The 25,337-nt window shown below is 35.5% G+C and overlaps 1 protein-coding gene across 1 annotated transcript in view; it reads right to left on the bottom strand.

Moving 5' to 3' along the window:
- Nucleotides 1-3,998: 3,998 nt before the first annotated feature.
- LOC140697739 (uncharacterized) overlaps nucleotides 3,999-25,337 on the bottom strand; it is a 101,457-nt gene continuing 80,118 nt past the window's right edge. Inside the window, 1 exon segment of the mRNA XM_072965933.1 lies at nucleotides 3,999-4,264. Coding sequence (XP_072822034.1) covers nucleotides 4,166-4,264 — 99 coding nt within the window. The 3' untranslated portion in view covers nucleotides 3,999-4,165.

The following is a 25,337-nucleotide window of genomic DNA, read 5'->3' as shown; positions in this document are numbered from 1 at the left end:
AGCACATCCTGCCGCACTTTAGAGTGCTACTTGAAGGTGTAGGGAATACAACATGGTATAAGAAATTGTCTCTTCTGTCTGGAGGATGAAGTCTTATCCTATAACCCCCAAAATGATTCCATTCATTGTACACTGTATCATTGTTCACAATTATTTACTGTCCTGACTTGCAGCGCCTTCCTATGCAAATAAACTTTCCCATGTAACTGACTTCAGGGTTGACCATATGGGCTTAACTTGGAATAGCAGATTTCAAGCATTTCTTACCCTAGCAGAAACTTAAGGGCCATCACATAGTTCAGCATTTCCACAATCATGACTGGTAATACAGTCTGCGTCTTGGCATGAAGAAGACACATGGCACACAGAAAATTCACAGTTGCCTCAGCTAACATGTAACATGAATGAGAAAAAAAAATTTGTTATAAGCAATGTGATTTCTTTTAATTTTGTGTTGTTACTTAGCGTAATGGTGAAAGACCACTGTCTTAGTCAGCTTAGGCTGCCGTAATGAAACACATAGACTGAATGGTTTAAACAACAGAGATTTATTTCTCAGTTTTGGAGGCTGGGAAGTCCAAGATCAAGGTGCCAGCCGATTCAGTTCGTAATGAGAGCTCTCTTCCCATCTCACAGATGCCTACTTCTTTGCTGTGTCTTCACATTGCCTTGCCTCCATATTCTTCTTCTTCTAAGGGCCACTGATTTCATCCTGAGGTCCCTCCCCCCGTGACCTAGTCTAACCCTATTTACTTCCCAAAGGCCCCATCTCCAAAAACCATCATACTGGGAATTAGGAATTCAAAATATGAATTTCAGAGGGGCATAAACATTCAGTCCATAACAATGACTAATATAGAAACTGGTAACAAGAGAAGCACTGACATAATTAAAAATCTAAAACATGTAGCATTAGATTTAGCATCAGAAATAGTAAGACCACCATCATCCATGATAATTTGAAAGGCTTTGAAGGAATAGAATGGTGGCTTTACACCAGTGGTTCTATGCCAGAGACAATTTTGCTCTCTAGGCAACAATTTGCAGTGTCTGGGGACAAATTTGGCTGTCACAACTGAGTGAAGGGGGTGTCTCTGTCATCTAGCAATAGAGGCCATGCTTAACATCCTACAATGTATGGGATAGCCTCTCACAACAAAGAAATCCTCATCCTAAAATGTAAATGTTGTCAAGGCTGAAAAATCCTGCTTTAGAAAGAGAGACGAATAATTAAATTATCAGTGTATCCGGTTACCTTTGACAAGGTACTGCAACAAAAGAGATCGACTCAAAAGAGTTGGTCAGTTTGAAAGAAGATATGATACTGAATATAGCTAACCCAAAATCAAGACTTTGAGTTTTTTTATTAACATCACAACTATGACATCTACATAATCATTTAAGCTCAGGTACACAAAGAAGCCTCTCTTAATGACAAAGTTAAAATCCTTTCCGCAGTCCCTTCATCTTAGCTCATTATCTCCTATAAGCTACCTGTCAACCAGGAGGCAGCTCCACAAACACAAACTATGTTTTACTTTATAAGCCAAGAACAAGTCAAATCCATCAAAGGGGAAACCAATCTCCCTCACATGAGAAACAACACACTTGTACTCAAACATCACGGCAGTTTCAATTATTAATCAGAATTCTTAGCTGCCCTATCTAAAAACAATCATTCCTATTTCTACAGTTTTCCTCAAGACCAGTGAATGGGTATTTTCTACATCTGTGAAATTAAAGGGACAATCCAGGCAGTTTTTTCAAAACAAGGAAATAAACAGTCTGCTCCAAAGAGGAATTCAAATATCTGTCTTTTATAAGTATATATATGGAGAGAGAATTGGCCTCATTTTTTTCCATTTTCCATTATCAAGATTTCAAAAATAGCAGGGTTGTGGGTGTGAGTAGGAAAGATGGGAAGCGGGAAGCTCAAGGAATTTTCTGTAACATGACAATGCTAAAGGACTATGTGCACATACGCTGTTTCAGAAGCCACTTCCAAGAGTATGCTCTTTTCCGGAGGAGTAAGGGAGCCTCACTGCAACAGTTTCAAGACTGAGCCACTCGATTAAGTGAGACTTTACTAATGATCCTCTGGACTTCTCATGCATCAACTTCCTTTCCAGTGAATTAGTTCAAAAATACAGCCACATATCTGTGTGATAAATTGTTCGGAACTTCAAAACAGGGAAATGCTTCCAGAATGTTCTGCCAGCTTGAAAACTCCAGCCTTGCCAAACTTACGAAAAACAGTGCCAGTGAGCCTGAGGCACTTGAGGCCAATGTGCTTAAGCTCTACCGGGATGGAAAATAGTCCATTCCCAGATAGCATCCCAAAACAAAATAAAATGAAATGAAACAAAACTTTTCTTCCTGGTATTGCTACTTCTGAATATTAGAACTTTCCACTGAAGTCGAATAACCCCAAGGAAGTGAAGGATCACAAGCATATGAATGTGAGAGAAAAAACAGAGGACAGACTTAAGCATTATTAAGTTTTACCATCTTCATATTTGTGTGAACACTAAAAATAAACAAGAACATCAAGCATTAATTCCAGTCTAAATGTTTCAGCCAAGTTCTAGCTATTCAATTCTACAAATATAAATAACTCGCTTCCTTTCTTTCTACAATGACAGCAATTAATTTTTTTTTAATACAGTACAAGTAAATATCTCAAAAGGATTGACACAAATAGGGGCTAACTGGCCAAGAAAACTCATGCTTACAAAACTTCAGATTTTCCCTCTTAGTCCTTAATCCCTGCTAGATCACATTTCTTAGCCCCCTTTCAGTTTAAGTGGATGGAAGTAATGCACACTACTTCTAGATTAGTTTCTGTAGCCTCTCTGCTGGTCCTCCATGCTCTGTCTCTCTTCTGGAAGAGATCCTAGAAGATGATGGAGCCACAAGATGGAAAGAGCCTGAACCCTGAATCTTAGGTGAATGAAGAGATGCCCACCAAACACTCAGTTAAAGTAGGAGGTAACCAAGATCAAAGCCAGTAGGGTTTGAGTTCTCTTATTGCAGCTGTTCGCCTCCCTTACTGAACCCAGGGCAGGCCCATCCACTCTCAAAAGGAGGAGACCTGCACTGTCCTTCCCATACATAGGTTGGGCAGATGGCAAGAGTCTGGAGAAGGAAGGGATGCATGTGGGTCTAAGCAGACAGAGACATGGGCAGCTTCACAAAGATTCCCAGAGCCTGCTGTGGTTTCAGAGCAGGCAATGCAGGGCACAGTGGCAGAGCAAGGGCAAACGGCACACAAGGTCAACACACTGTGCAGTCACGTTCTCCTTTGCAGTGCCTCCAGAGACTGACCTCCATATATCCTTCATTGTGGCCCAGGCCTGGCACAAAAGTACTGGAGAGAATTTCCAGACCAGAAGACAGCCAGCAGAAAGAAAAATGGTAGTGACTATACATCTGGTTTGCCTTAGGTGGTTGTGCCTTATATTTTTGTCTTGGTGTAGTTATTTCCAGCATTTCCTTTTATTCTGGAAAATGTCTGGTGTAGATGATAAATAATGTGGTCTCCATAGAAATGAGGAATGACTATAAAGATATGTTCATGGATATACAATATTAAGGAGGACGTGTCCCTGCCTGGCTATATTCCAAGACAAGCCCTCTAAAAGTTCAATTCAGCCTCAAGGGAAAGGTGCAAATTTGACTAAGATTATATTTCTGCTACTAAGTGGAATGTACGCTCAAAAGAAATTGAATTTAATTATAGAAAGTAAGTTCTGTTTCTTACATTCCTGAGTTGTATTGAGATTTTATCTCTACCCATACATGTAAACACACACACATACGCATACACTCTATAGTATAGGATATATCAGGCTTCAAATCCAACTTCTTTTATTCATTATTAGGATTTGGGTTTGTTCCTCAACCTCCCTGAGCCTGAGTTTCCAGAACCCCATCTATAAAATGAGAATCCTAATTCTTGGTTTTTACTGCAAGAATTAAATGAATTAATATATTTAATATGTTTGCTTGAAAATATGATTCTTTAATGAAATTTATACTTATCTGCATGTGCTTACATATAGTAAAAACTTTCAAGAAGAGTTTGCCCAGTTTTATCCATTTGACTACGCTGGTAATAACGAGTATGAAGAGCTGTATGATGTACGTTCCTTCATTCTCTGCCTGCTCACATGTCCCTGCTCACACTGGCACCCATGTTCAGTTCTGACGCTATCTCTAAAACAGAGCCAGCAGCCATGGCCCTGCCGGAGCACGTGTCCAAACACTGTAAGAGAAACAAAAGGCAAAGTGAGCTGGAGACCATCAGTGTCAGCCAGGCCAGCTGCATGATCACCCCACACTGATGTTGCCTGCGCCAGGCTAAGGGCTTTCAAACACAACTGTTTGCTCTGCCCAGCCTGCGTGTCCTTGTGGCGGCATGGCAAGCACATTCACAGACCTGCTCCAGAAAGTGGGGCTTTTCCCTGAGGCTCCAGCCTTTCCCTGCTCAACTGGCCTAACCTATCCCTCCCCATCTCTCTGTATCCTGTTCCTATCAAAGTAGCATAATCACATAGCAACAGCCTCACTTAGGTGTGTATAGACGCCAGGGTAATCATGGCCAGGAGGTCAAAGTAGAAAACCAGGAGCATGCAACTGACAACGATCACACCATCCCTAAGCGCTGGCCTCATGCCAGCCATTGTATGAAGCACCTTCTATTCATTATCTCTTATAAACTTCACAACAGCTCTGTGAGGCAGGGGCTATTCTGTCATCATGTGAGGAAACTGACGCTTAAAAGGGTAAGTACTAGGATAGATATTTACTAAGGGCTTGCCAAAAGCCAGACACTTTGAAATTTTGTGCATATATTATATCCCTTACGTTCCCTAGAAAGTCTATGAGGTAGTACTAATATTTCACCAGTTTTACAGATGAGGAAAATGAACATACAAAGTGAACTGAATTTTCCCAAGATCATCACTAGCAAGTAGGGGGGCTGGTCTGAACCCTCGCAATCTAGCTCCGAGGTGCACATTTTTGATCACTTTAATATAACAAGGACTGGTTGGATAGGTCTTCTGGATTCCAAAGCCCAAACTCTTAAGTCCTCAATCAAATGTCAAAGGGTCATTAACTGTCATGATCCCAAATGGATACCTTTTATTTTATATATGGGGAACCCGAGATCAGAAGGGCTAATCTGTCCAGGATTCTTCAGCAATATCTTAGCAGAACTTTCAGTAGTACTGTGCATTTTGAGGGACACTTCCAGTGAAGTGACAGCCACGTGCACAGTTCTGGGTACTTATGTGAGCCTTCTGAAGCAACTTTACACTTTGTGCTGAGCTATGATTCTCAGCACAGAATGTGCTAGATTTCCCTCAGTATGGATACATAGGAATGCATCCAAATTCAGCCTATTATTTGCCTGGTCCTTCTGCTTAGAAACAAAATAAGAAGAAAATTAAAAAGTTGAAGCAAATTTCCCAGTTGTCCATGCTCATGGGCAATATATTACTGGGGAAAAATTATATAGAAAGGAAATATGGCATAGTAATTCATATTAAAGATCATAGACCCTGGAATTCCTAGGTTTAAAGCTCAGCTCTGTTATTTATTAGTTAGGTGGTTTGGGGCAAGTAACTTTCTGTATCTGTAAAATGGGTGGTAGTAAAATCCACCTCCTGGGATTGTTTTGAGGATTATACACACACACACACACACACACAAACAAACACACACACACACGTATTATTATACACATATATGTGTATATTATATATACACATATGAGTGTGTGTGTGTGTGTGTGTGTGTGTGTGTGTATAGTACATAATAAGTTATATTTAAGTATTTGCCATTATAATTACTTCATATGTTAAGGAGCTAAAAAGTCTGACAGAATATACTTTCAAACATCTTCTCTTGTCTCTTCTGTTCAGTGTGCCCTGTTGTCAACCTCCTCCTGTCTTTCATTATTTCTCTATCGTCCAAATCTCCTGAACTATTAATTTTGAAGTCAGTAAAGAGGCAGGCTCTGAATATAGTGGTATATCAGGCTCATTACAACGTTCACAGTTATCTTTTCACATTATCATTTTGATAAATCAAAAAAACTAAGTATCTTGCAGGAAGTTTGAGAGTGAATAATTTGAAAATTAGAGAGAAAATGTGTAAATTTGTAGTTTCTTTCAGACTAGCAAATTACATAACCTGGAAAGTTCTAAAATTTGGAAATTAAAATTAACATTGTAAATATTAGACATATTTTAGAATCTTCTTTGGTTAGCCATCAGTTTTAAAAATTTTCATGCCAAAAATGCTCATATTTTACAGTTTCCTAAATTTCAATTTCTGAGTTTTTGCACAATAGTGCATAGTTAAAATAGTATAATTTGGTAAGTTTGACCAATAGCTTTATAATGGTGAAATCAGGAAATTTAAACCAAAATCGTGTACACTTCTTGCTTTTTAATGAACAGTATAGCCATATGCTAATTAACTTGATTTTGGGAATCCTTTCACAATGTATACATTTATCAGATCATTGTATTGTATACTTTAAATATATTATAATTTTGTCAATTATATGCCAATATAAGCTGGAAAAAGTGTCCATTTATTTTAAAAATTATTTTTGCTTCAATTATTTACCATATATTTCATTAAAATATTATTTGCATAAAGCATATTGATAAGACAATATACAGTATCTATTTAGATAAATCAAGTTTTAAGTTATTCTATACTATTTTTTATTCATAATAGGTAATTGTTTCAAATGATCAATATAACTGTTCTCAACAGAATCTTATGCCAGAATAAATACTCTCTCTATATAACTCTATGAAAACAAATTATTACCAATAATTATATAGTACTGTACAAGTTGCAAGCTATTTTATAATTAACAATGTTATTTTGAAACCTAACTTTTCTACAGGAAAGTACCCTACAAATTCAGGACTTAATTTATCTTTTAATATGCCAACTGTTATGAAATTTTCTGCAATTCAAAATCCAATGATTCAGTAGCTCCTCAATAACTGTCTTGTATAACAAGCCAGTGAAATTATGCTTATTATAGAAATAATAGAGTTGTATCTAAAACCTTCTCATATTGCTTCAGCTTTTCAACTCTTAAGGGAATTAGAAATGATTAGACTCTATTTCTAGCAAAATTCCAATTGGGAATAAGGATGACTTAATAGAAAAAACCTGGTTATTACAAAAGAGACTCAAATAGATTTTGAGTAATATGCTCTCATGTCCTTTTCCAAGTATAGGAAAATTTTACCATAAAATGTATGACCTGTTAGTCACTTAGAAATCCAGCAAAGAAAAAAATATATATACATATATATACATATAAGTGTTATTCAGGTACATTCAACATAGCAGAAATCTGGGGAGAATAAAATCAAACTTGAATCAAATCCAGAAGGTATAGACAGATCTTTTTTAAAGATCAATACATAAGCATATTCCTATGGCTTGATTTTTTTTCTTCTTTCATGTTGTTGGATTACCATCCTTTCTGCATCACCCTTTGAGGAAAAAAAAAGTTCAAACCAACCTAAAATTTCATGAATATCTGATACTTGTGTTTTCCCAATTCCTTTTGTGCCACCTAAGGTAAAACAACAGATAGCAAATAAAATAATCATTATCTGAAAACCTTGTCTTTGTTGTGCTGTTCCAGGTAAGAAGCCAAGGAAAGCCTCTCCTGGGCACAGAGGTATTCAGGGGAGACAAAAAGAATGTATCACTGGAAAGGGGACTCTGATTTTGACCACCCACTCAAACGCAGCCACTGGTCACCACTTTAGAATTATGCAGAAACCACAGAGTCAAGTCACAAGCAACAGAGCAAATCAATGGTTCTCCAAATACAGAGATTAGAGAATTTTGCTCAGCCCCATGTTCAGATTTGCAGATATTAACTAATGTATATATAATAGATAAACAAGTTCATACTGTATAGCACAGGGAACTATATTCAATATCTTATAGTATCTTATGGTGAAAAAGACTATGAAAATGAATATATATATATATATATTCATGTATTACTGAAGCCTTATGCTGTACACCAGAAATTAGCACAACATTATAAACTGACAATTCAATAAAAAATATATATACCAAAATAAAACAAAGATAAAAACCTCAGTACTTCAGAATTTGCTCAGACACACATGAAATATGAGCAGTATTTCTAAATGTGATATAAAAATGATCAGTATAAATAGAAACATCTTTATATTCTCAAAGTGTTAGGTTTAATTCTGATTTTTGACTACAATAAATTAATATTACAATCAGATAAAATTATTGTGTTGTGGGGAAAAAAGTGAAAATAGTACAGAAAGTGAGTAGGGAAATACAGAAGGAAGAAAGAAAATTATAAATTAAATTTTAATTTAAAGGATTACTTGACTCTTTATGTTTTGTTTTATCTTTAAAAATACATCTAAATGGCACCAAGCCAACTAATTAATTCAGCTAATCAATATGTGGTATTCAGAGAACAATTCTGTCTATACTAAGAAATAAGATACTGTTGGAATATTATATTTTTCAATGTCTATCAATATCAGTCATACAGGGCCAAAATGTGTTTGTGTGTCTCTCAAGCTCCTTTAGTTGCAGTTTCTTTAGTCAGACTTTCATACTTGTTTATTGCCTCTATTTATGGTTTTAGGACTATGTATGCTCTTAGTGCAAGAACAAATACATATAATATTTTATATTTATATCAATCATCCCAAATGAAACAAAAAATGCTAACCTGTTGTCTATTACTTATATAAGTCTATCTTATAATTTAATTCTCATACAAATATGTGCTAATACTTAGAAGCAGCATGAATCCATTAATTCATTTGTATTTTATGGATGTTGATGGGATCTTAGCAATATTTTTGTACCTCTTAGTATAAACATTGTAGCCAAGGAAGTACATCTTCCAATTATGTGTACAATTATCTTATTAGCTGGCATATGTTTTATTATTGTTGTTGTTACTATGAAGACTTTGTAAGGCTCATAAAATTACATTTCAATTTTCAATTCTTTCTAAAACAATTCTCATGGCAAAACAGCCATATCAACTGCAGATGAAGAAAGTGATGAGCAATTTGTTTTCTTGTAATTTAATCATTTTAGCACACCTAACTTCATCCACTATTGTAGCGGCCAATTTCTGATTAATAACAGTTTGAGGATGACCACATGTCATTTTTGTTTATGACAATTTTGAGATGGTCATCTCAGTGCTTTTTTTTAGCAGATATGTATTCAGCAGCCAGTGCAACATCACAGGGGCTCCTAATTGATACCCGAGTGAATAGCTTCAACAAAGAGGGCTATAATGAAAAAGTCATATGACTGAAAATGATGAATTCCCTCCTTACCATCCATGCTGCTTCTTCTAGAACAGGGTGGAAATAAATTTTGTGGCAACAAGCTTGAAATCCTGTGACAGCAGCACATAACCTATCTATCTCTGTTCCAGCCACTTCAGACTTTTAACCACTATTACATCCACTTACAATGACAAGTGAATAATTACCAAAAATGTCTTAAAGTGCAAAAAGAACACAGTGGTACTTATTGTATAGATGAGGTATTCCACTTAAATAAATATGTTGACTTTCTTATATCTCAACTCAGTTCCCAGTAATAAGTCTGTATGAAAAGGTTATAGTCTGATGTAAAGAGAACTGTAAAAATAAAATCTTTACAAGTAAAAAATTCTCTGAATAATATTATATAAATCTCAGAAGATGAGAACTGGTCAGAACTTCTCATAAATAACTAAGTCACTGATGCTTTAAAAAAAACTCTCAAAGAGAAAACTTAAAATGTCCTGAATGGGATGATAAAGGCAGCAAGGTAAGTATCACTGCTGAGCATGATTCCTCCAGGGTGCACACATGGTCCAGTCTCTTCGATGGAGAAATATTTGTTATTTTTTATAGAGCCACTGTCATCCAGAACCAAGCTGTGAAAAATTTAATGGTGTGGGAGGTTTTTTTTTTTCATATTCCAAATTAGATAAATGTGTTATTCTCTCCCCTCCTCATAGAAACCTTGGAAAGGAATGTAGGGTCAAAGTTACAGAATTTATGAGAAATGAAGACAAAGCATTTGAAATAAACATCTAATAGTCACAGCCCATCAGAAGGAAGAGTGAGAGATAAAACTCAATCTTTCTGGATTGAGTTGTCAGGCTGAAGTCGCTGAAAGGTACAGAATCCTAACTGAAAAAGGCATCCAGGTGATCGTTCTTCTCAAAAGCATATATTTTTCAGTCAATGTAGTAATTAGAACACTTGAAATTCTTCACTTTAACAATATCTCATATGGCCTGGGGATGGTCTTTCTCTCTAATGTGGTTCATTACCTATCTTCATATTTTACTTTTCATTTTTTTTGACCTGCTACTCTTCAAGGACATTTTTCCCCTAAATGATCTTAACATGAAGGACTTAAGTACAAAATGGAATGATATGTTCTGGTCATAATCTTATCAAAGTGAATTGACCATAAATTATAAACAATGTGGTCTTATGAATGCTATTTCTATCCATACAATTCTTACCATCATCCTAAAAGAGAACATTCCTCAAAATACATTTTATCAAATGAATAATGGGGCCATATGGACACCACATAGGAAAACACAATTAAGAATAATGAATTTTAAGCAGTTTTCATAATAGATGTCTGAAAATGTGATATACAGACTCACTGATATTTGGCATTGTTTTAGAAAAATGCTTTGCATCTTTTCACTAATGCTTTTTGTCTTAAAAAAAATGCGGTATCTCCATTAATCTGAACAAACTCAACAAACACAGAGCAAGGCTATTTTGGCAGAAGGACAAAGGACACTTTCCCCTCAGCTCAGCTCGTAACAAATTGCTTTCATTAAGAACAAATGGTTTTGGAACATTATTCTACTTGAATCTCTGCCTGGTGACAAGCCCAAAGGGTAGTCTCAGTAATCATTGTAAACAGTAAGAATGGGTCTCAGCAAGTGGAATGTCCTATAGTTTAAAAACTCCGTATTTTAGAACCATGAAATGGGCAACTTCCAACTATAAAAAACCTAATTATGACAACTTTTAATAGTTGTTATAGCTTCAGACTTTGATTAAGACAATCCCAAATAAAACGGAAATCATGAAGTGGCAGAAATTTTTTGGATACTCTTAGGTTTATTATTGACCATAATGCTTCTTCTGAAGTTGCATTAAGAAATGAATAGTTTATAGATATGTTTCAAGAAGCACCTATTTCGAGGTTTTTTTTCCCTGCACTATTGGAACTGGCTCTATAGGAAAATACTCAATTCAAATATTCTTTTAGAATTCTTGCAAAAATGAAAATACGTGGCAGTAAAAATGAAACAAATTTCAGTTTAAGTGAAAAATAATATAAAGGGGAATTGTAACATAATATAGAAATAATATTCCATGTTCATAGTTATAGCTGATTTTTTGGAATCACTCTTATTTTTCTTAAAATTTCCACAGTAAAACTAACAAAAAGATTATAATTTATAGATATTTCATAACATGATCTTTAATTTTTTCATATTTTTAAGCATGTTTGATTTTGAAATAACTTACAGTCAGTATTTAATACTTGAAAAATAGGTTTCAAATATGAACATCAACTAACCCTTCATAATGCTATTTTGTTACTTCAATTACTTCACTACATCTTTACTATGCATTTATAAATTTTAGGTTTCAGCATACTATACCTCAGCAGTTTAAACTAAATCAGATTTCCAGACACAAACAATGTTTTTAAAAGGAAGATTAAAAACCAGCTAAGCTAGAGAACTTTAAAAGCTCATTGGTCTTGCCCTGAGCAAGAAGTTGAGAAGAGAGAAGGGGTCAAAAGAAGTACATTTTGTGTTTGAATAAGGAATTGATTTGGGGAAGAACTCCAGGCTGGCTGAGACAGAAGATGATAATTTTCTATTCTTCCAACCCTACGTCAATAAGAGAATATTAGAGAATCTATCCTCCAAAGAAGCAGTCTATCTTTTGATTTCATCATCACGGGCAAAAAGCATTTTTATTCATCACAATGGTTTCTCTACAGGAAGCAGTATGGATTGCCTTGAATATGGAGAAGGAACCACAGAAGAGTTGCTATTATTTAATAAATCCTTACATGATATACCAGGTAGATTGTAAAGAGCATCTTTACCTTGGCTCTCTTTGCAGTCTCAAATAAACATGCCAAGAGGGAAACAAACATACATGAATAAACCCTTTCTAAAATCAAATGAAATAAAAGCAAAGAACATATAAGTGACCCTATCAAAACACTATGGATAAACTAATATTCTTCATTTATATTGCCTATGCGTATAATCACTCTTTCATTCCATAATTTATTAACTTCAGTCCCATAATTATTTCAGGAGTACCTAGTATGTGCAGAGATACAAAAAAAAAAAAAAAAACCAAAGTCTGAATTGAAGAAAGAGGCATAATTTTTCTTTAATGGCCAAACGTTACAACTTTACACAGCTGAAAGAGAAAACATCTTATAGAATATTGACTCTATTAAATTAATGTGTTAATAAATTTTAATAGAAACCAAAAGCCTTGATTTGGAGAAACTAACAGCTATAGTACATCATAAACTAAATGATGGCAATATATGTAGCCTAATTCTCCCTGACATTTTGCATAACTAGGGGGGGAAAAGAGAAGTCCAAATTATCAGGAGGGAAGAGAAAAAGATCCTTGTTATTTGATAGAATGTAAGAGTGGTTTTGATTTGGGAAATTGTGGCCCTCACTGCCCAGAGAGTGACGCGTTTATCCCTCTTATAGCTCTAATTCCTGCTGTAGACTTTGACAGCCCAAGCTCCCAAGCTGGCTTTCTCCTTGAAAGCAGGGATCATAACCCGGAAAAGAAGGCTCTTCCTCTGAAGCTTGTTTAAATGGTATTTTCCAGTTCCTCTCAGCTCTGATTCATGATCACTGATTCTGAGCTTTGCCCTATGTGTTCTCTGACTGCAGCTGATGCTATGTTGAGCCCTGAAACAGTGCTCCTTTCTCAACCTCGGCTTTGGTCCTTTTGATTGGGTCAAAAGGAGTTCGGCCTAAAGCAGACACTTTCTCTTGGTTCTTTCTCCATCTATCTGAGTATTTATGATGGTTAATGGCAGGGATCATTACATCACATTTTATCAGAAGGTACTCACCAAGTTGTAACCTGTATACTAGCCAATGTCATCATGCACTTCAAAATACTAATTACAAGCAATGTTTCTAGATGTTACATAGACAGTTTCAGAAGTCAAAGGAATATTTGAAAAAAATAAGTAAAATAAACTTAAATTTCTTCATTGATGAATAGTTCAGGACTCTTTACTATGCTAATATGCACATGAATTTCCAGGGCGAGATGTGTTGGAACTTATCTACCACATATAAACCTGTCTGATCAAGGAGCTCCCCACTTTTTATTTGCAGAACACTTTCAAAGCCTTATGCAGAAACCATTTTTGAGACACTCTGCTGCTGGAATAAATAAAATAATCCAGGCTGAAAAACCCTCAAGCCTAAATTTTCAAGGTATTTGTATAAATAAGTTATCAAGATTTAATTTTTATATGGATAGCTTTTAAAAAATAAGATCCTTGGAATATTTAAGATTGATTAAATACAACAATTCTCTATTCTCATATAAAATTTTTCATAATAAACAAACCAAGTCTCCATGCTCTTGGTCAAATAAGAAATAATCAGAACACTGTCATATCTAATCACTGTCAGATCCAGAATGACAAGAACCTAATGTAATTATGTGACACAACCTTTGATAAATCAACATAACTAGGCCACAGTGAAGTAAAACAACTCAATCTTTTGGGATATAGACAGATCCAAAAAATAGAGAGACATACATTATATACGTCTATGCATAAATAATATTATTTTATATAATATATTCCTTCTAGTAATAGTTAATATTAGATTATAAATTCACTAAGCTCAAAACCATGCCTTTTTTTTCACTTTTGTTTCCTCTATAGCAATTACACAGTGGCTTACATAGAGTAGGTAGTCAGTGAATATGTGACATATAAAAATACATGGATGAGTCTGATAGTGATAGAAGAAAGAAAGAGGAGGGAAAAGAAATGTTACGCAATGTGCACAGTTAGTCATTTCCTAAGTATTTATTGAATATCTTCAGTTTCCAGATTCTGTGCTAAACACGAGCACAAATATAAAGATGGCCTGACTTTAGAAATACCTAACCTAGCAAAAGAGACAGATATTTTAATTAAAAATACATTAACAACGTGATAGGACCATAATAGAGGTATGTAAAAAATACAGTGAGAGTAAGGAGAGAACAAGAACTCCTGGGCAGGGAAGAAGGCGTTCAGAGGCAATTAATATCTGGATTGGGCTGTTTAGGATTTTATTAAGTGGAGGAGGGAGGGAGAGCATTCCAGAGGAGAGAAAATACCATCAGCAAGTGCAGAGAAAACTGAACAAGTGCACTGTATTCAGAAAACAGCACATTCAAGAAAGTACTATCAGAGAGGTGAAGGGGAGAGCTAGGTGGGGAATGAGAAATGCCTAGACGCTCTGCTGAGAACTCGGACATTAGTCCTACGGATTCATATTTCCCATGTTTATTTAATCAGTGGATTTTTTTTTAAGTACTGATGGCATTTCAATAATGATTTATGACATGGATAAAGAACAAAACCCTTCATCAAAGACTAACCGAGGCAGGAAATTATCAGCAGAGACAAAAATAATATCACAAATATATTTGAATTTGTGGGATAATACATAATGCATAAATAATTTATGCCAGTTTAATCCAATAGACATTGTACAATTTGCATGAAAAGTTGATAAATTATGCCTATTAGTTAATGGCAATGCATAATGTGGTCATATTTGTGAGTTCCTGGAATTCTTAACTGTGGCACATCATTTAAAAGCAACTATTAAACCTCTTTACATACGTAATTCAAAATAAATTATTGAAGGAAAATTCTTGCCACCATGAAATTTCTTTTTTCTCCATGGAACAGAGTTTGGGAATCACTGCAGTAGACACTGGTGAAAGAAATTAAAGAAGTAGGGGGAGGGTATAGCTCAAGTGGTAGAGCACGTGCTTAGCATGCACAAAGTCCTGGGTTCAATCCCCAGTGCCTCCTCTAAAACTAAATATATCTAATTACCTCCTCCCCCCAAAATAAAAAAATAAAATAAAGGAGTTAAAAAAAAGAAAGAAAAGAAGTAAAGAGGTTCCCCTTGCCAAGAAGATATGCTCTATGTAACTCAGTTAAAAAGAAGCAATGTCCAGAAAACCTCTTAAAAAGTGAAGTTACTAATAAAAATTTCAAGTACCATGAGAGGATGAAAAAGGGTCATTTTTATTAGAAAATTCCTAAGATGCCAAGAATGTGACTATCTAGCTGTTCATGGAAGGATAGATCCTCACAAACAAGTGATTTGGGAAGGAAACTCAATTAAACTTTAAATTATTATCAGTTAAGAAGGAAAAGATTTAAAGATAAAACATAAGCAAGACTAAATTACCTTTGAAAGCAGATGGAAAATGGCCAATTTAAATTAATAGCTATGGATTGTAGCTTATAGTTATTATTCTCTAGATTTTCTACTGTTATCTCTGTTACTTATCATGTTGATACTATACTAAGAAGATAGTAACCTTTAGAGCAAGATACACCTGGAATAAAATCCCAGCTATGTCGCAATCAATTGGATTGCCCTTCAGTGTTTTTCTTGACCATTCTGAGACTTAGTTTCTTGCATTCTAAGAATTTTTTCAAAATGAAGAAATACTCATTTCACTGTGCTGTTGCAAAGATTAAATAAAATAATATTGTTATTAGCATTATGTCTGATACATACTGTCATAGTTTGGGTTCCCACAAAAACTGGCCCTTAGACAAGGATTAGAATTTGCACACCTTGTTTGGGAAGTGGCTCCAGGAAACACTTTTAGATATGAGCAGGAGTGAGGAAAGTAAGGGAATAGTCAACAAAGCGCATCATCTGGTCTACTATCCCTGAGGGTACTATTGCCCAAACCTGCTGGGTAGTCTGTGAGATTGTGTAAAATGCTCCTCAAAGTTGTCCCAGCTGAAAGAAAAGAAAAATTGGAAAGTTTATCCACTGAACTTCCATCTATTGTTGGCAGATGGCTGGGTTCCTACATCCTGGGAGTGGGAGGGGATGTGTGCACTCAGAGTATCATAGGCTTAAAAGCTGAAAGTTAAAAGCCATCCATTTCAAATGGCCATTTTCTGTCTGCTTGCCTTCAGCAAGTGGAGAACATGACAGAACACTGACAGCATCTTCTACATGTGCTAGAACACCAATCCTGTCGGTAGGCTACAGGAGTTACTCAGATTTCTATTCCCAGCACAAGTTTGTCATAAGTACTGAACAAATGGATGAAGGAATACACAGATGAATGAGTGAACGAATGAATATTAGTTTTGGAACAAATATAACTTTCTTTTCCCAGAACATTGAGTTTATCCCTCAGGAGTACTGGATGCAAAAACGATTAAGTTAATATTTTATAACTGAAACTGTTATGGAATTATAAACAGGTTCTGAGAAAAACTCACAAATCTAAAAGATTTCAGAGCCTCTATTTTGTTATTAGATACATTTCCTCATATTATTCATATGAGGAAATCCAGAGCAATTCATAAATTCACCAGGTAAACAGAATTTAAAATAAACTATTCAGTTCATAATGGGTCATATTTAGGTTCTCAGGTAGCAGATATAATAAAAGATAGGTCATCCATGTTGACCTCATAGCCTTGCTTGGTTGCTATTACAATAGAAACAGATCAGTTATTAAAAGACTTCATTGTATAAAATAAGAAATAAAGCACAACTTTCAGCTGTTGACTCTGCAGCAATACTGGTTGTTTCTCATGGTGAGTCTGTGCTCACACCATTTTCACAAAAACTGCCTAAGCTTTTATGTAGTCTAACCAGATTCTAAAACCAGAAATTTCCCCAGAAGAAATTAAAGTGAGTAAGTGTCTCTACTTTAAACGCTGATACCACTGGGAGGGGTAAGGAGCTATAAGTCACTCACAAGCAGCAGGAATTCATTCAAATAATAATAATAAATATCATAATTGGGCTCTTGATGTTTGTCATCCCTGGATAAACTTGTTTGTATGTAGTTTGCATTTTATGCACTCTTCACAAGAACTTAATGACATAGTACTATTATTACTCTCCATTTTGCCTAAGAGAAAATTAAGTCTTAGAGATTTAAGTTAATTTTCTAAGCCCACACAGCCAAGAAGTGGCAGAACTTTACTTCAAAGCATGCCACCTCTCTCCCCAGGATCTCTGTGCCCCCCAAATGTGAAGAAGCTGGCCACTTTCAACTTCGGTCTTGTTAGGTCACATTGGTTAAATAGTTTTTGTGGTTTGTCCAGGATACTATCTACCTTTCATAGCATTTTTTCTATGAGAAAATGTGTACTGTTTAGCAAATGATTCCCACTGAAAAATTGTGGAACACATCCCATTCATAAGCCAGAGATTGAGAGATTGCTACTCTGCCAGGGATACTGCTTGAATGTGAACTGACAAGAAGGATTTCACACCACTCTTATTCTCCCCATCCCTGCACTCCATGTTCTGCCTCTGATTTTTTATCTCGAGGGACTCAGTTCCTATATTCACCATCCTAGAATATGGAATTCTCAAATCCAAGCAATATAAGTTGTTTTAAAGGAAAATTATTCTCATAAATTGCCAAGAGTATGCTTTCAACTTGAAAAGCCAAGCTTTATTCAAAATTGCTCATCCATTGTGACTTACAACAACAAAGGAGGAGTTTTGCTTCCAAACTGGTTTAAAAAAAAGCCCAGTTTATTAGCTTATAGAGGAACTTTTAATTATTACACTTTACTTGATACATATGGAAGAATATTTATAAAATATGTAACTTATAAGGCCTAATGAGTTCAGTTTATTTTTAAAACATTCTAATTCCGTTTCTCCAATAGTTACCCACTCTGTTTTACAGGGCAGAAATGCATTATCTGACACTGATGCTTTCAAAAGTTTAACCCCAAAATGACTACTCAAGGAGAGTTGTAAATTTTTAATCTTTATGTACACATTTTCTCATCAGACATCCAAAAGCAATGGGGTCAACTTTTCCTCAAATAAGGCCTCTCTGCACACTCAGGTGGGACCTACCTGCCACACACACCTAATGAGAGGCTGCAGCATCCTTTCCGTCATCCCTGACGGGGGTCTCTATCCTCTACCAGTTATTGCTTTATTTTATCTAGTTGTTGCAAACCACATGTGAGCATCTCTGATCAGCATACCAAATACTCGCTTCTAACCCAAACAGGAATGCATGTTTGGAAACAAAGAAATATCTTATTTTCTCTTCATCTCTAGACACCCTAGATTCACATAGGCATGCCTATGAGCATTACACAGAATAAGCTTAACATGGCCTCAGAAAGGCCTAACCCTTTTCTCGTAAAGTTTTATGTATGTATGTATGTGTGTGTATATATATATATATATATAATTTTTTAAGAAAAGAGAAAATCTTTTAAACGTGTATATTAAAGAATATTTTGAAACATGTCAAAAGTTATGCTACTTTTGTTGTTGTGTTGTCTTATTGCACTGATATAAATACGCAGAAAGAGATATTTGAGACATTATATGTGATTAGGATGGGACAAGTTTTTTTCACAATTTTTTAAAGAATAAACTTTAGAATGCACATAAGGAAGGCAGAAAATCTGATTACTTAAGACAAAGTAGACACACATTTTTATCACTTCGGTAGGTTTTCTACTTAAGCGTTTAAATAATGTGTAACAGGTTAAAGTTGTGAAAAACTTTGCAAATATAAAAATGCATGAATATCTTATACTAATAAAGCACTGTGCTGAAGTGTGGCCAGAAAGCTATCTCCATCCTCTGCTGCACTTGTTAAAAATGGAAAATGCTGAGCCTCTTCCAGACACCAGGATGAGTCAGAACCTCTGGGAATACTGCCCAGGAATCTGCATTTTACTAGCACTGCAGGTGATTATCATGCACAGTAAATTTAACTACCACTTCTTCCAGCCTGATGTTCAGATTACATTCTCTTTTCACAGCTCCCAGAGAATATGTGCAAGACTGATTTGCCATCTCTACCCTCCATTAGTCTCCAGACTCACCTGAAGATGTCTGTCAGTGTTCTGGCCTTTCTGAATAGAACCATTCCACCACTCCCTGTATCTTACCATTGACTCACCTCCTACCTGAGGCCACTCTTAAAAGGTAAGTCCTGGCTAGCTTGGCTCCTCCTTCCTGCGCCAAGTGACCTCAACTTACTCAAAACCTGGCATGAAGTGGTGGGTAAGAGTTAAGCCTGTAGCATCAGACTTCCTAGCTTCAAATATCCTGCCTGCCATTGACCAACTATGTGGCTTTGGACAAATTTTGCTACATCTTTGTTTCTTTTCTACAGAATGTAAGTAACAGTAGGATCTACAGCTCAGGACTGTGTTCAGGAGTTAATGAGTTAAACATGCAAAGCACTTAGTACAGGGTCTGGCCCACAGGAAGCCCCGGGAAAGCACACGAGCTAGCCTCACGATCTTACCCCAGTCCTCCTAAAGACCATGACTTCACCTGAAGGAGTTTGTCTTTCCAGAGACGAGTTAGAGGGAACTATGACCCAGACTATAGGACTCTGGAGTGCTTCTCAAATTATGCCCCACAGGCAAAGACTCTTTTGCTTATAAAAGGGGTAATCATGCTGGAGTTTCTGCCTTTGAGCGTGGAATTTGCAATGGCGTGACAAAGTACGCTGGCACTGAACCAGAATTTTAGTATTGGGAAAGCACTGTAATTGTGTAAATGAAACAAGATGTCTCAAGGTAGTGCACTACATTCTAGGAGTGCTAAGAGAAGGCAGGAGGGGTAATAAGAGGGACTAATAAGATGAAAGCGTCACCCCCGGGAAGAGCTATGTGTATGTGCTTGCACATCTGTATTTAACCTCTTTTTTTTCTATCTGGCCACAGTCATCCAGGATGTGGAATTCCTGCCTCCCTCAGTCTTGCTCTTGGTAGTCAAATCTATATTCCCTAACTTGGCAGCTACTAAGTGAATTTATAAATCTTTTGTCAGAATTCAGAAGAACTTCCAGCTGCCCATATCAAATTCCAGCTCTACATGGTAGTACCATTTGAATTCATGGAATCCCTGAATCCCTTTGGTGGTTTGTTCTTGGATTTGCTTGAATACTTGTACCTCCAAAGCCGTGGTCTCTGCTATTCATGATGCTATGAATGCAGTGCAACCTCACTTCAGACTCTGTGCTACATGTCTGGTGCTCAAATTAAGACAGTACAGGAATCTGATCACTTAATTTGCCCTCTCTTAACTGTTTCTGCCTCATAGAAGATCCTCAATATTATTTGTGCAATGATTGAATGAATTAGTATAACAGATGACAAATTCTAAAATAAGAAGAACGTTTTTAAAAATAAAAAGATGACCAAAGTTACACATAAAAGGGATTAGCATATTATTTTCACAATGGGTGTACTGAGGAGTATTTATTTCCCCCTGCTAGATATAAATGCTAAGCCACTTAGAAGTGCACATTCCACAAGAAGGTCCTGACCCTGAGAGTGTTTTTGGAAAATAGAAACATATATAATCAAAATTTTAAATCACTATGATGAGTGTAAAAATGTTTTAAATGCACGGTAAAACAAACAAACAAAGATGACTAACCTCACTCAATACAAAAAAGTTAGAGAAGCCCTGGTGGATGATTTGATGCTAAAATGAAATCTTAAGAGACAAAAGAGAGTACGTCTACTTCTGGGTAAGTATCAGGTCTTGGAAGCCCAATGCTCTTTCTGTAACATTTGAATAAAATTTGGAAAATTATAAAAGCATAATTTTAAAAACATTGGAGGGTGATGGAAACAATGAGGATGACATGAATTGGGGTTCCGCCTTTAAAGGACAGAATGAAATCTTCTATAGCCTTTCAGAGCACAGGAGACAGCGTTCTGACATGTTCTTTAATGGTCTTAGGAGGACCATGCACAATGAACAGAGTCAAACCAGAGATAGCCTGAGTCTTTCTAAAACTGCAGCCCAGCTCTGATTCAACTCAATAGCTGATTTGAGTGAAGTTATCACTCTTTCTCTCTTTCTGTTTGACTAAAACAAAGGGTAGAATAGTTTACTGCTTTTACTGATAGACTATATAATATTTTAAACTATGCTTAGAATATATTAAAAAATTAATAGAAACATGAAGCAGTGAGAAAATGTGACTAAAAAGTAAAAAATTATGTAGTGGGGGCAAAACTACAAATAATCAAGATATTGAGCTTAGTACACAAGAATTTTTAAATGACAATACTTAATATGTTAAAGAAATCAAAGAGCTGAACAAAATGAGTAAGAAAGATGGAGAATTTCAGCATAGAATTGGACTCTATAAAGAATCAATTGCATATTCTAGAACTTAAAAGAAAATATCTGAAAGTAGAACTCATTATTGAGAACTAAGAGCTTAAGAGAAAACAGGATTAGTGAACTCAGAGTCAGAGGAATAGAAAAAAAAAATAAGAATCAATAAGAAAAAAACAAAATAAAATAGAACATAATAAAAGACACAAGTGGGACACAGTCAAAAGGGCAAATACACAAATAACTGGAGTTTCAAAAGGAGAGGAAAGAGAATAGGGCAGAAGGAATATTTGCAGAGATAACTGGTGAGAATTTTCCAAAACTGAAAAAGACTTCAATCCATACTTTCAAAAAGCTCTACAATATCCAAGAAAGAAAATATAAAGAAAAAACATATAGGTATAGTATAATTTAAATGCTATAAAAAGACAAAGAAAAATCATCTTAAAAACACAAAAGGAAAACAAGAAAACAAAATTACATTTAAAGGAGGAAGAGTACAACAAGCTGATTTCTCAACACAAATGATTAAACTAGAAAGCAGTGAAATGATACCTTTAAAGTGTGAAATAAAATTAACATAAAAATTTATGCTCATAGGGACTGTTTTGCAAAAATAAAGGCAAAATAAGAGACAAACAAAAGTTGCCTTCTGAGAAATATTTGAGAGATTTCTGGGAAAGGGAACTATCATACAAGAGAGCACGACATTTGAAAAAGCAATTAAGAGCAACAAAAAGAGTAAATAATGAGGTGAATATTTTTAAAAACAAAATGTATAAATAAATATGATTAAAATGTACTTTTAAATTACTATAGAAAAATAGCATATTAAAAATTTGTGATTAATACAAAAGGAAAATAACATAGGAATAAAAAAGCACATAAAAGATAGAAATAAAATAAAATATAAAACAAAAAAAATCAACAAAATGGCAGCTATAAGCCAAAGTATATTAAGAGCAAATGGACTAAAGACTCCAAGTAAAAGACGAAGACTCTCAGACTGATTTTTTTTTAAATCCCAGGTGTACACTGTTTACAAGAGATGAGGTCTAAATATTAGGTACACAGAAAGGTTGAAAGTAAAAGAAAGACAAAAGAAAGCTATTTTATTAACATAAGACACGTTAGACTTTAAAGACAAGGCAAGAAGTATCACCAAAACTAGAGTGGCATTTTATAGTAAAAGAGCCAATTCAATAGAAATATAACAATCCCAACTCTAATTCCAAAATTACCAATAACATACATTTCATTTCATAATTAGGAGGTACCTGTTGATCTTATGAGGTGTAGTGGCTGAAGAAATCAGATTGCTGAGAATTTGGAGATGAATAAAGGTGAGTCAGGACAGGGAGTATAGATTATGCCTTCAGTATTTGGATGAGAAGGAAAACGGAGAGGTAATTCACAAGCTACCAAAAAGTAAAGGTCTTATAAGATGAGAGAGACTTGACTGTAAGTAGAACTTACAACATGAAAGACTTTGAGACATTTTGGGGAAAAAAAATACTGCTATTGAGTACCACACGGCTCATCTGTGTTGCACTGGACATAAGAGTGGGTTTGTGTCATTGCAGAGGACTGATGAAGGGCCTGCCTTTTCTACTCACACTTGATATGCCCGTGGACAACTCATTTACACTTTGGGCCTCTATTTTTCCTTTTGTAAAATGAGGATTTTAATATTGCCCTTATAGAGTTATTGTGAGAAGTAATATAATTTTTACAGGAAAATGCTTTGTAAATTAAGCACATTATGAACATAATACATAACAAGATAAATGCTGTTTACAAACCTAAAAGAAGATACAATAAAGACCAACAGAGAAATTCTGTTCCTTTTAGAACTCAAGACTCTAAGCTTTGCATACATATTTGGGATAATATCTGTATTTTCTTACTGTCTAGATGCTTTGTCTATAAAATGTAAGTACTACTTTGTGCTAAAATATTTCCAAGAGTCCCATGTTCCCCACTATTTGCATTCTTCAGTGTGCCTGGGACCCTAGAGTGCTTCACCATGCAAACACTATCTCTAGCCATTGTGATTTGCTTGTCAATTAGAACCATTATAGTCCGAAAATCCCATGAGTTCCTGATAAGGGAATTCTTGGGCTTGCACAGCAAGATAACCAAACAAAACAATGTTCGTAGAAATAGATTCCTGTATATTACCTTGTCACAGAACATAACAGGAAATATCCCAACTATATTTCAGAAGCTAACAGGAGTCATGCAAGCAATGCTGTAGGGAAGTTGCTAGGCAGGTACAGGACCAGGACCCAAGACATACAAAACTAACATTTCTACTACATAAAATAATAAACCCTCCATGGCATCTTCCTGACATTTTTAGCAAATGCAGAGACTCCTGATGCAGAGGGAACACAGCATCAAGTTATAAATTAAAAAACAAGGAACAATTCTGGCTGATGGGAAAGTCATTTCTCCTCTATGTTTTTGTCTTACACAGCTGAGAAAAATGCTTGATGTGGTTAATGATTCCAATGGTGGCCACATCACATCCTTGGGAAATGGTTATACTCAATTTGACTGCTCTAATTCCTCAGCATCCTTTTCTGTGTAATTTTTATAAGAGAGCAGATATTTTTGCTGGACATGTATCCTTCTCTATCCAAATGTGGTCCTAAATGCAAAGGAAAAACACAGAGTACAGTAAGAAATAAGCATATCAGCAGGCTAGATGCTGAGCACACTGATCCAAAAATCAGAAGGCAAATGCCCTAAGAAACACCCTTTGTGTGGTTTTCTTAGAAAAATCACATACTCTTTTTTTTTTTCAGCTCAACATTCCCCGCTCTAATTTTTTAACCCACCCCATAGGGTCATAGATGACATGGTAATTTTGTATTGTGTCATCTTAGCTAAGCTGGAACTACATAGCCCAGAATTTCCTTTCCTAAATAATTTGGGTTAATGTCAGTCATAAGAAAAATGTGTGTATAATATGGGAGGCAGTAGTGAGGAAGTAACCTTTGTGCTCTAAGGAATGACGTTGGTCACAATTTGCTTGGCAGATTTCAGTTTGTCCCTACTTTAATGCCCTGTGTGCATCTCTCCTTCCTGACAATTGACCTTACTGGATGTCAGCAACCCTAGGCCAACAGAGAACTTGGAGAGGCAGCAGTCATGAAGAGTCAACAACCTTCATACAATTCTACACCAGTTCTAATCCAGCATCCTGAAGTGCTTAGCTTCCTGCAAGTTCCAAATCATCCATCAACACCAGGATTAATTAGGTATTTTTCTCTAAATTGTTTCAGAGCTCTATTTCTCAGCTCCTCTGACAACAGTGCAAGGTTTATATTGAACGATAAATTTCTTATTCCATATTATTCATCATGATTCTGCTTCTATGATTGAATCCCAAGTGATGAAGTGAAGTAGCAGTCATAAAGGCAAAAAGGGTTTGATTTTGTTTTGCTTTAATTGTAAAAAATAAGCAAACAAGTCCATGCAGACAAAAAGAAAAAGAAGAAAAAATGTCAGGGGGACAGAGTATAGCTCAGTGGTAGAGTGCAAGCCTAGTTTGCACAAGGTCCTGGGTTCAATCCCCAGTACCTGTTAAATAAATAAATAAAATTTAAAATAAAACCCTTAAAATTTTTTTTCAAAATATCCCTAACACAAATGTGTTGGTGAGGGCTGATCCCATTTGCATGACCTGCAGAAAGAATACAAATGGAAGTCTCCATACCATATTAAAAAGAATATGCCAATTATAAGTTGATCTAAAACTTCCAAGTATATGTTCTATTTTCCTACCTTGAGAAATTAAAATGTCAAGTTCAAA

This window comes from Vicugna pacos, chromosome 8 (assembly GCF_048564905.1).
Source record: "Vicugna pacos chromosome 8, VicPac4, whole genome shotgun sequence".
In the NCBI taxonomy this organism is placed as follows: Eukaryota; Metazoa; Chordata; class Mammalia; order Artiodactyla; family Camelidae; genus Vicugna; species Vicugna pacos.
Note: the sequence above shows the minus strand (reverse complement) of the source record. Positions and strands in the feature narration are given on the sequence as shown.